This window comes from Anas platyrhynchos, chromosome 6, assembly GCF_047663525.1.
Source record: "Anas platyrhynchos isolate ZD024472 breed Pekin duck chromosome 6, IASCAAS_PekinDuck_T2T, whole genome shotgun sequence".
Taxonomy (NCBI): Eukaryota; Metazoa; Chordata; class Aves; order Anseriformes; family Anatidae; genus Anas; species Anas platyrhynchos.
The window spans coordinates 5,076,091-5,088,215 of NC_092592.1; the positions used below are offsets into that span (position 1 = coordinate 5,076,091).

Below are 12,125 nucleotides of genomic sequence, written 5' to 3' on the forward strand. Positions count from 1 at the left end.
AAGAGAAACTGTAAGATTTTAGCTACTCAGCAAGTTCAAAAATTGTTGACTTCTTCTTAAAAAGCGTAGATTTCAAAAGTATCAGGGTCAGTACTGTACCCTGTCTTCCAAGTGATACAAAAAATCAATATTACGTACTATTGTTATACAGTTTCCCTCTGATATAATATGGAATCACTGTATGTATCCTGTTTGTATGTTTGTTTCCATCACTAACAGTGGCACTGTGCCATACAGCACACAGCCAACACAGGTTCACCTTAAAAATTCCTGTGAGTATTCCATTTTATAATAATTGTGCATCAAACCTCTGCAATTCTATAAAAATGTGTACAGTTAGGCAGCCTTTAAGTGTGCCTGCATTGCCTATTGAGGAGTGGCCACAGGTCAGCTGTAAAACTAGAACTGCTCTCCAAGCCAATAGTCAGCCTGAAACCTTGGCCACAAGGGCAGTCAGAGGTGCCCCTGGCACACCCGAAGCTTGGAGCTGCAAGGTGCAGGCCAGTGGGAGAAGAAGCCAGTCAGCTGAGATGCATGTTGCACTCTAACCATTCTGAGACTGATTTTCACAGGCATTAATTCTTGCATTTATGATTCATCTATCTAAAGAAGTATCTGTATGTGTACCGATTTCATCTCGGCATCATGTTAGCCAAGCGAAAATCCCCTGTAGTTAGATTACGTTAAACTTCTAGTCCAAAAGTAGGATATCTCACCATTTTCTGGAATTTACCTAGCACTTCTGAGTGACTCATTAACATACCTTCTTCAAGGACTTCTAATACCAAACACTACTGAGCAGACTTTAAGATAATCAGAACTTTAAAATGCAGTATCCCCAAACTGCCTGCTAGAAAAGAGTGCCCTTAGATCCCTATTTTAAATAATGAGACTGAAAATAAACTTTTTCCCAACAACTGCAAAAAATTTAGGATATTGGCTAACTCCAGATACAGCTAAAAGTGAAGCAATTGATATTTTCAAGACTGCATCAAAATGCATTTCCATCAATGCCATACACAGTTTTATTTTATTGTACCTAAACAGATCCCTGTCTAGTAGAGAGATGCGAGAAAACAGTCCTAAAAATGATGCCTACAATAAAAGCTCTCTGTGAAATTGTCTGCAAGACAAGCTATAGGAAAGAATATGATGGTGTAAGGGGACATTATGGTAGAGTGGGGAGTAAAGGCAATATTAACATTACTGCTTTTGTGCAATTCAGTTGGAACTTCACCGCCTTTGCCATTAGGTAAAGATACTTTGCGGCTACCCTATGCATTGAATGCCTCATTGAAAACTTTCCCCTTGCCTTAAGCAACTGCAGCTAAGATATAGAATGAGAGTAATGACATTTATACAAAAAATTACCACTATAACTATTTTTAGAGTCTCTTGAGCTTTTTTGAGTTTTCCAAAAATTTCTGAGTTAAAAATTCATATTTTTACGAAATTTGAGTCATATTCTTTTAACTTTTTGAAAAAAAAAGGAACGGTGGAAAAAAATAACAATATTTTCCATTTTGACATGAATGTTGGAAGAAGCTGTATTAGACCTCTTGGACAGACTTCTACATTATGCAGATATTTTTTATTTCCTTTTTTAATTATTAATATTTTTTGACACTCCCTCCACCCTTTTTTTATATATATTATAGATCTGAAAATATTACTCATTCTAAATTACTGGAAACTTAACCTCTAGTGGTTAAATTAGAAAAACTGGAAATGTAATTTAATGACTCATACGTAAAAATCCCCTGAATGTTCACAGTTAATACTAGAAGACATTTGCTTTTTTTTTTTCTTTTTTTTTTTCTTGTTTTGGCTGGGAAATGACTCACAAAGAGAAACTACAGCCTCCCATTTGTCATAGGGACCCAGAAGAATCAAGTACCACTGTACAGCATACAGGGCTCACTGTCGCATTTGTAAACCCTCCCAGCAAAGCCACAGAGGGTTACATTAGTGAATAAACTCTTCCTCAGATACTACAGTTCTCCAAAAATCATTATGGCTTTGGGCAGAACATAACTATATACTGAAGATAACTGTTCTAGTGTAGAGTTGGTATGAAAAATAATTGGTTTCACACTAATAATAAACTAACTCTTCATTCTCAAGCAGCATACTTTAAGATTGGTCAAGCATCCTCCATCTATTTAGAGACGAGAGAAATAAATGATTCTGAACTTGAAGGACACCCTCCAGTAGAAAGCTCATGCAAGATGACATAACCTTTATGCTACTGGAATGGATTATTTCAAAAGCTTCTTAGCTCCTTTCTTGCTTCATATGAGCTCTCTCACAGATGAGGTTATCCTGAAATCTTCTATTTATGTATGGGTATTTTAATCAATGAGAAACTTCAGCTCACCAGTATGAAGCCTATTTCTGTAAACTGAAAGATGAGTACCTGTCTAGCAAGGAATTCCAAATAGCTGACTAAAAAAAGATTTTGCTTCCATCCAATTCTAATATCGTAGGTCCATGACCAGAAAGCAAATCTCCTGTGTGCACGCTCAGGATTTTAAGGATTTTATTGTTTTAATTCTTTTTCACCCTAGTATGACTATTTGGCCTCAGAAATAATACCATTCAAGTTCAGCAATCATACTTATCTCTACATCCTACAAAAGGATACAGAGGAATACAAGTATTGAAACTTCACAGTAAATGTCTTTCCTGTACTTAATCAATGGACAAATAAAAGGTGAATTTCAGATAGCAAGGTTTAATGGGAACTAAGGTAAGGAAAACTAGCATTTCTACTAGCTACGAATATTAAGACAATGAAATGAGCTTACTTACTGATGCCTATGTGTCCAGACAGAGAAAAATGAAAATTATGAGACAAGGTAGATTTAAAACTGAAGAGTTTAGTTTCATTTCATTATTTGCTATAAACACCAAATTAAGACACAAGACACAAGGCAGTACTGCAAATGAAAGATGACTGTCTCAGGACAACTACAGACAGGAAATATTTTACTAAACTTCATGTCAAAATTTAATAAAAGGTATTTCCTAAAGAGTAATTTCCTACATTATACCAGTGCCTTGAAATCAAATAGTTGACAGAAAGAATGTGTAATTTGTACCTATTTTTATTGAATTATGTGTGGGTTGTTTGTTTTTTAATCCTAAGGGTATTCAATTAACTTTTAAGGATTTTTACTCACAGATATTTATCAGTTCCTTAACATAGCTGTATGCAAAGACATCTGGGAGAAAGTATTCTAAATATGGGATCTTTTTTTGGTGCTATTAAAAACTATTATTTATCAAAAAGAATATAAATCTAAGCTTAAATTTAAATTTTGCAAATCTATAAATTAGCAGCTACATGTTTCAGTGCTAAAAAGTAATATAAAAAATAATAATAATAATAAAAATCTTTGCAGGTATAATAACCCAGCATAATGAGGTTTGATCTGGGTTTAGCAGAAGGTATTAATTGGGGTACAAAGCACAAATTCATCCACTGGGACATCCAATTCCCACTGATACTCAGCTTTATATCACTGCCAGTAAAATCAGCAGAAGTCATTTGTTAGTTTCAGTAGGAATTTAGTAAATGCAAAAGAAATAGGAATTCTATCCAGCAGGGCATTTCACTACATGCATAAGTGTACAGATGTGATCCCATTTGGTTTGCAGTCAAAGTGCTCACATTCAAAGACGTGACTATATGCTATTGTCAGTTTTTTCCTCTCTTCCTGACCCAGAAATAACACTTCACAAAGGCAAAAGGTATAGGAGGAAATCCAGCAGTTAGGAGAAGCTATTCTTGCTTCAAGTATAGCTCCTGTATCTACGTAAGAAAGCTCTGGCATCATTTCAAGCACGGAGCCTGCTCTCAGATGGCTAAGAGGTAAAGCAGCAGTGATAGGCATTGTCACACCTCCTTACCATTTAATAAACTCAATCACAGCACCTGTAACATTTCAACACTCTGAACAAAATAAATAACGACTGAAAATACAGAAGGTGGCAGTCCTCAGTGAAACCAGCAGCTCCATCGCCCTGCCTCCAAACATTATTATTGCTGTATTCTTCAGCGTTACCCATTTTTAAAATATAAACATTGATGAGTAACTCTGGAAAGCTGATCAGCAGCACCCTCACCCCCACCCCCCCAGTACGGAACAAATATTAATTGGCTCTTCTCCACTGTAATGTTCTCATATTGAGAGTTAAATTGTTGTTGGAGTCCACACATTTCAGATTTACAAAGGCATGAAAAGATTTTGCATCTTTGCAATGTTATTATATTACAAGCATCTAACAGGTAAAAGACATATCCACTGAACTGCCAGTCGTTTCTCTGCATTGATAGTTCCTTTATGTTTAAATTTAATTTTCAAAATGGTTTTAATTTTAAAACGACAACAAGAAAAGAAAAAAAAAAAGAGGTTTTGGTGCAGCAATTTTATTAGATGTGTTTAGTGAGCAGCTTTGGAAAATGTTGGCCTGGATTTTTATAAAGGAGCCATCCTGGCTCCCCCTCTTTGCGAAGGCCTGCTGTAGGCTCTAGAAAAAACATCTGGTTATGCCTTGTATTTTGCCAAATAAAAACCTGTTAAAAATTCCCTTGTGCATTAAGCGAAATCCCCATTAGCAGGTTAAATTTTTATCTCCTTACAGAGACCTTCTATTTATTTTCCAGATGTTGGAGAACCCCAAGCAGCTGGAGAAACATCCCTTCGTGAAGAAAAGCTTTTTTTGACATTGACTGCTGGAAGTGGTATCCCTGCAAAGTGAATCACGGCTTCGGTCACTATCAATTATATTGATGTATTGCAAGGAACACTTACATGGTGCTGTCGCCAAGCTCTTCATAGAGGTTGTTGGCAGTGGTGCTGGCTGGTTTGCCTGCTGGTAGGGCCATCTGGATTCTTGCAGTCTTTGCACACTCAGCCTGTCGCCTTCGGGAAGCCGTGCAGGGTGGAGAAATACACTCAAATTAGAAGCACTCTATACCCTAACATAATGAAAAGATTTCTATGCTTTTTCCTGCAGTTTACAAAACATTCCTGCCTCTCATCCTCAACGAGAAGGAGTAACGTGAGAATTTTTACCCATCTTTTGCACCTCCCCATTACTTGTTCTTTCTCAGGGGAATCTCAGCACCCACCCTGGACGGACACCTCCTGAGCCCAGCACTGCCACTTTGCAGCAAGCACTTCCAGGCAATGATGCACACGCTAGCTCTGACACTGCTCTCGTTAGCAGGTTTATTATACTGGCTGCCCAGGGATAATGACAGAGAGTAAGCTCCTTTGACTATTTTATTCAAACGCCAAGATACTATAATTTTAAATATAAAAAACTCTGACAAAGTTTAATTCATCGCTTACAGTTCATTTCTCATTACAGTTGACTGCTAAATTTCAGTCTCAACATTTTTCCTAAGATTTTTTTTTTTTTTATGGGTAAATTCACTGCAACAAAACAAAACAAACAGAAAGAAAAAACACACAACTCTATTTCCTACTTAGAAAATAAAAACTATGGTTTTTCATTTGCACTCCAGCCTGACATTCAGGTGCTTGCTTGAGGAATACCACACACATATTAATATTTTTCTGTCCTCTGCAGGAAACAGGCTATGTCCTGAACAGTGGTATCTTCAATGCATGTTAGCGAGCAATAATAAAAGGCCCTGAGTGGCCATACATGTATCACTCGAAAGCCTTGCTGTACAGGATGTTCAGAAACAAACCGGAGCGTAGGAAGTAAGTCTCACTGCCTGACAGTTACCCTGTTAAAACTGAACACGAGTAAGCCCTCAGAATTTCTATGCAAGCATTTAGAAACAAAGCAGAAAACAAATACTTACTCTTTGAATCTGTTTTGTTATGCAGAAAAGAGATGAGGAGATAAAATGGAAGGTTAAATTAATTCTGTTTGCAACAATTGTCCTAAACAGTGAAACTAATAGGAGTAATAAACTAGATGCTACTTAATTATTCCACACATAAAATTACAGAATTAATGACATGTTTAAAGAATCGTAATTTCCAGAGCCGAACAGTGAGTGTTTAGCTGCTATTTGCAATACTCTTGAAACAATTTTGCAGTCACTATAAGCATGAATTACAGCAGGGAAAATTGCTTTGGGCTTACAGAAAACAAGTCCCTGCCACACATACAGACAGAAAAGAAAAAGACACAAAACCAGGATCTACCTTGTCATATTTCATTAGCCAATAGACTATTAGGGCTGTGTTTTTATAACTGCTTTATCCCTTTAAAATGTTTTGAGAATGCTACAGAAAATGTCTTCAGTAGTGAAAGAGTACTATTTTCAGTTTCTATTAAGAAAACGGCATTTTTTTGATTAATAGTCTATTACTTATACTTAGCTTCTGGGGTTACATTAAATAGTGTATTTCTAAGACTCTAAGTAATGGCAAGGAATAATGAGTTTCTGGCTTGTTTACAAAAGCCATAAATGTAGGCATCGAACTGCACTTCGACAGTGTTTATTTTATACTTTGAAGATAACTCATTTAATTTAAGTAGTACTTTTACAAAATTTAGTAAGTAAAATTAATCCTCTGAATGTTAACTTGATCATGGGTCTGGAAAGCAGTGAAAAATGCACCTACTGCACATAAAAAGTTTTAACAGTGAGAAAATATTAAAAATTTCCATTATATGTGCTGAGATTATGACAGTTAATTTTATTATTTATTTAATGATAAAAATAATATAAAACTATGTATAATTTATATATTATAATCTCTACACTCAGAGGCAGACTTGAGTACCTCCTTTGCCAGAGTGTTATCAGGGAAAATACTGAAGCTCCTTTCAAAGAGGAGGAAAAGGCTGTAATGCTGTTGCTATTTATTAACAGTAAAATGCCTTTTATTTTCTTTGGTCCTCTTCAGTGATACCTTTTCCATAAAGGTATAGTTTACTCACATTGGTCTGCTCTGAATCCAACTCCAAGTCATACTTCTAGACTGTGATTTTTGACGAAGTTAGACAGATTCCTTAAAGTCATTAAGAGACTGTTAATCTCCTTTGATTATCTAACAGGCACCAAGGAGAAATATTGCTATCACCTTTCTTAGGGAACCAGGATAATGAAAACAGTAATCACCTACTAGTGGTAGGTTGGGCTGGTTCTGGAGTGTTTCACTGGAAACTAACAGCTAACTTTACGTATTAATGACAGACGTAATGCAGCTCTGAGATGTGCTGCCATCCCACTGGTACAAAGTTTGTCAAGCACTTCCAGACTCCAGTAAAAGACTTTCTGCCTACTTTTCTCATGTCATCATGGAGAGTGCTTTCAGGCAGGCTACTATTTTGTCCGTGTAGGATAAGCTTTTCCAATGATGAATAACATATCACAGAATCATCTAACATAGTACTTTCCTAACTCCAAATGGCAGTGCAGAAAGGAAAAATGCAGTGTTTAAATCCCATCTGGAATGCTGTACTATATTACACCTATTGCAGCATTCAAATTATAAGTGCTCTCTGGCAACACGTGCACATCAGCTTGTCTGTGCCCTCTCCTCCCACAGACTGCTGCAACACTGCAGAGGGAGTCTGCAGAGGCGCTGCCACTTCACTGCCCTTGATGTAATGAAGGGAGCAGACAACAAAGCATTTCTCAAAAAGCAAACAAACGATCAAAAACACAAATCAAAAAATCCACCACGGCTCTGGGAACCCCATCCTGCCTGGTCCTACAGAGCAAAGGTTTCCCACAATAAGGGCATATTGCATTCCATCTAGTTCATCGATTTTTAAATGGAGATAGAGGGGCATGGATGTATGCACAAGTTGAATACAGCTTGTTACTGAGGAAGATGCATGGAGTTATTTAGGTTTTGGTTTTGCAATAATCGATAATTTTTTGCTCTGCATATGGAATTAGAAATCTTTCATTTCAGCTGAAGATTTTTTAGTGGACCTGAAACAGTCCATTTCATAGAACTAGTTAGCGATGTTGATCCTTTAATTAGTGTACTAGCCCCATGACTTAAAACTCTTGAGTCTATGGAAGGTGAATGAAAATATCAAGCAGGTTCTTTCTGGTTATGCTGACTTGAATAGCACTAACATGGCACAAAATCAAATTTTAATTAAGTATTTGCAATTAAGAAGCACACAGAGAAAATATATAACTGAATATTTTAGGATTTAAACAAAAAAACAGTTGAGTCCTCCTCTTATTTTGACTGAGCTATGCAATTTCATCTTTGATTCACTTATTTAACCAGCACTATTTTATTTATTTTTTAATTTATTTTTTTTTTTTGGCATGGAATTCAGTTTAAATCTACACTTGCATTTCAGGTGTCTGGCTTTTGATCTTGTATTTCAGCATGACTTCCACAACAGTTACTGCAACTCAACTTAAGAAAGAACAACAAGATGTGCTTCCCATGCATCTCCTCTTTCCACGCAAAGCCCCCATTAAGCCTTAACCAACTAGTGTGATGGGAGGGATGTTACAAGTATTTCCCTTTATGTAGATGGCCAATAAAGGAAAGTTTGCAAAGCAGCTCAGCTAAGAACTGTAGCGTTGTTACTACAACATCACTGTTACTAAAAGGAGTCAGAATACTTACTGTCTGTAGCTGACCATAACAATTAATATAGCTGGCATACAGCAGAGGATGATGATGACGGCCAGAGCAAGGAGTGCACCTTCTGTGTAGCCTACGGCTTGCGCCTGCTTCTTGACATTCGCTACCACGTCCGGGGTGCGGATCTCCAGGATGCGTCCCCCCTGTCCCAGGTACGGCTGGAACTCTTTATTGATATCCAGCAGTTTGCCATCAAGGAACCTTCAGTGTCACAAAAGAAAACTATTACAGCCAACCTCATTAACTGTGTTTGAATTACTGCATAGTTGGGTTAATAACTGTGCTCTGATAAAGCACATACCTCTCCTTTATGTGCTTAAGAATATCAGTAATTCCCCATAATCCCCATGTCAGTGATAACTCCAACGTACTTAATGCCAGAACACAGTTCAAACACTGAAAAGGGGCGGTGAGCTGAAGCTTATTCTCATTTCTAGGGGCAAAAAGTTCTCCATGCCATAGGGAACAGCATGGCCAACAGTTTGCTTTGTGCTTTTTCCTTCAGTGCAGAGGATTAACTAACCCTCCTGCACACATCCCTAATGACTGTTGAACTTGACGCTAAACTAGAAGCACCTAATTTTTAAAGGACTTTCCTTAGTTTCTTAGGGTAATGTTTTTGGTTGGTGATCCGTCCAGTTTGTTCCTTTTTAACTTTCCTCTCACTATTAAAGACAAGGTGATATGGAAAACTTTTATCTGGAAAAATTACTAAGATTAATAATCCTCCCCTCACACAGCTGCATCAATTTGGAATCTTATCCTTGCATCTGCTCTGCCTAGTTAGCCTCCATGTCTCTGCTATTTTCTTACAACATAGTGCTAATAGAATGCACTGAATTACTTGAATAAGACTTCCGACTCTCCTTCCTAAGGACTTCTCAAGGATGGCAACAGGAAAACACCAATAATAAGATGAACTCATCTCGAGTGGGAGAAAACATCTCTCAAAAGATGGCACAGCATGTTGTTTTTTTCACTGTCTTCAAGCTATTTTAGAGCACTCTCCATTAGTAAATTTTTTTTTTTAGGTGGAACCTGTAGCAGCATTCTGAAAGATACAGAATTGCAAGGAGGAGGAGAATAAAATTTTAGAAAATAATCTTGTTTCCTTCAAGATTTATTATTATTATTTTTTAAAATAAGATGAAGTTTACCTCTTCTGGAGTTTCACACCTCTGCTAAAAGGAAAAGTACTAACTGCAAATAATAAATTTTCATTTAAACTTCACAGGTCATCTGAACACTGCCAGATACTGGAACAATCTGGACTAATGGTGATAATTACAGGAGCAATATGGTATCAAAAAGATACTGGTATTAAGTAGGCCTACCAGACACACAGTTAAGACAGTTAAATCCTATGGCAAAAGTGGGGTATTAGCTAGTCGGGAACTCTTGTCACTGCTTGTAACCTACAGTAATGTCCAGCTTCCATTTAACTTCAGATTTTGTGCATCACTAGGAGAGGACTTTGAAGAAGAGTTACGAAGCAAAGGACTAGAACAGTCCCTGAAAAAGCAAATGTGGTGGAAGAAGTTCAGTACATGGTCTGAATATTGGCAGTTTCAAGAGGAGCAGCTAAATGTAATCCTAATCAAGTTATCTTATTTCCCATATAATTTAAAATACTCTCCCATATGACTTAAAAAAAAAAACAAACAAAAAAACACATTTTCCTAGAAATTGCTGTGAAAAGCACAGATTAAAAAAAAAAAAAGACCAACACAACAACAACAAAATATTCTGAAACAATTTCTGCATATTAACTCTGGATGTCTAAAAGAAGTCTGAAATAGCTTTTATTTCATTTGGGTGATCACAAGACAAATTACACTCCTAAAAGACCACTTCTTAAAGGCTGTTCATTTCTTGCAATTGATTTCCTCTCAAGCAAATTCATTTACTGATAAATTCCCACAGCATTCGTTCATCCCCACTTTTTTCTGACTTCGGAGAGGACACACTCTGATCTGTGTGTGTAATCTATCAGCTGGATTTCCTGACACACAGAGCAACCATCCCAAATGGCGAAATGCTGGGTACTGGTTCTGTGATACCAGCTTCAAAGAGGAGCAGTGACTACTCACAGACTTGCAGTCTCACAAAACCAACCCAAAGCATTTTGAAGAACAGTTTCCCTTTGTGCTGCTGTGCTCTACTAATATTCACAACTGATTCCTTGATTTTTTCTACAAAGTGTTTTCTGGGTAATTAAGCAAAAATCCCTTTTCTCTGCCTGAAGACCCGCAATGATGGTTTGCAAGATTATAAACAGAGTACAAATGGATCTCTAATTCGTTCGTTGTACACTAGGTGTCACTGCTGCACGTTACACATCCTTTTAGCAGACCAAAGACATCATTCAGCTAGGACAGCATTAAATCTCTGCAAGATTTTAGAAGTCTCTCTTAAAAATTCTGTTAGCATTTTCTTGATAAACCCTGTTTTACAAGGTTCGTAACTCAACTGTTCACCTTCTACTCCATGATGAAACATGATACATCGTGCAAAAGATTCAGATGGGCAAAGTATTTTATTTTTAATGGCGGACATTTTCCACCTAATGTATGCAGGACAAATTTTCTAGATTCAACTTTTTTTATGCTCTAATAAATCGAACCTTCTTTCATATAAAAGATTAAGAAAAACGAGGCTGATCATTTCAGTCTGTAGTATTATCTAAGAGGTCTCAAAGCCTTATAGGAGTTTCGCATAAAGGGAGGAAATATCAAGGCAGTTAGCATTCACATATTTTTTGGTCTAACAAGACAGATTCCTGGTTAATAAAGATGTCAGATAATCAGATGTAAGAGTCCTAAGGAAAAGTACGAATCTCTCACTGCATATCAGTCTTACAGAGTACAGGACAGGGAAAAATCAGCATCTCTTGAGAGAGACATAGATTTTCCCCAGCTGGCAAAAAGGAATGCAGGGCAGCTGTTATACTGATGATTTCTAAACCACGTTTTTGTTTTCCACCCATTTTGCCTGAATGCAAATATGTGGCATTAGGCTAGCTGTTTGGGAATTTTGGACATGAGGCAGTCACCTGTTTGAAATAGCCTGGTGGTGAGCATGGCATGTCCTGTGCATGCACATTGGCATTACTCCAGCATAACCAGAGCACACTGCAGTTCTTCTGTCTCCTCCTTTCACTTACATTCCTTATTACTAAATTAAGTTTTTTAAATTGGGGGCCCATCTCTGGCTTTGTAACCTTTCTCCCATCATATCTAGTTTCTTAATTAAATGTGCACTTAGTCACATGGTCTAAAATTTTGGGTAGACTTGTGCAGTGCCAGGAGTTGGACTTGATGATCCTTATGGGTCCCTGCCAACTCAGGATATTCTATGATTCTTAATGAAGCCTCTTCCAATTAATCTATTTTCTAAGATCCTTAGCAGATTCCTGACTGGCAGAAGGATGTTTGTGGCTCTTGCCAATCCCTTCCCAATGAGGGTACCACCACTGACGTGTGTCCCATAATCCCTCTAAAGATCTAAATT

The 12,125-nt window shown here is 37.1% G+C and overlaps 1 protein-coding gene across 17 annotated transcripts in view; it reads right to left on the reverse strand.

Moving 5' to 3' along the window:
• PCDH15 (protocadherin related 15) overlaps window positions 1-12,125 on the reverse strand; it is an 805,380-nt gene that overhangs the window by 18,772 nt on the left and 774,483 nt on the right. For all 17 annotated transcript variants that reach the window (XM_072040299.1, XM_072040297.1, XM_072040296.1 and 14 more), the window contains 2 exons: window positions 8,598-8,816; window positions 4,818-4,928 (listed from right to left, as the gene is read on the reverse strand). In XM_072040299.1, the coding sequence (XP_071896400.1) occupies window positions 4,818-4,928; window positions 8,598-8,816 (330 nt within the window). The remainder of the gene's footprint in view (window positions 1-4,817; window positions 4,929-8,597; window positions 8,817-12,125) is intronic.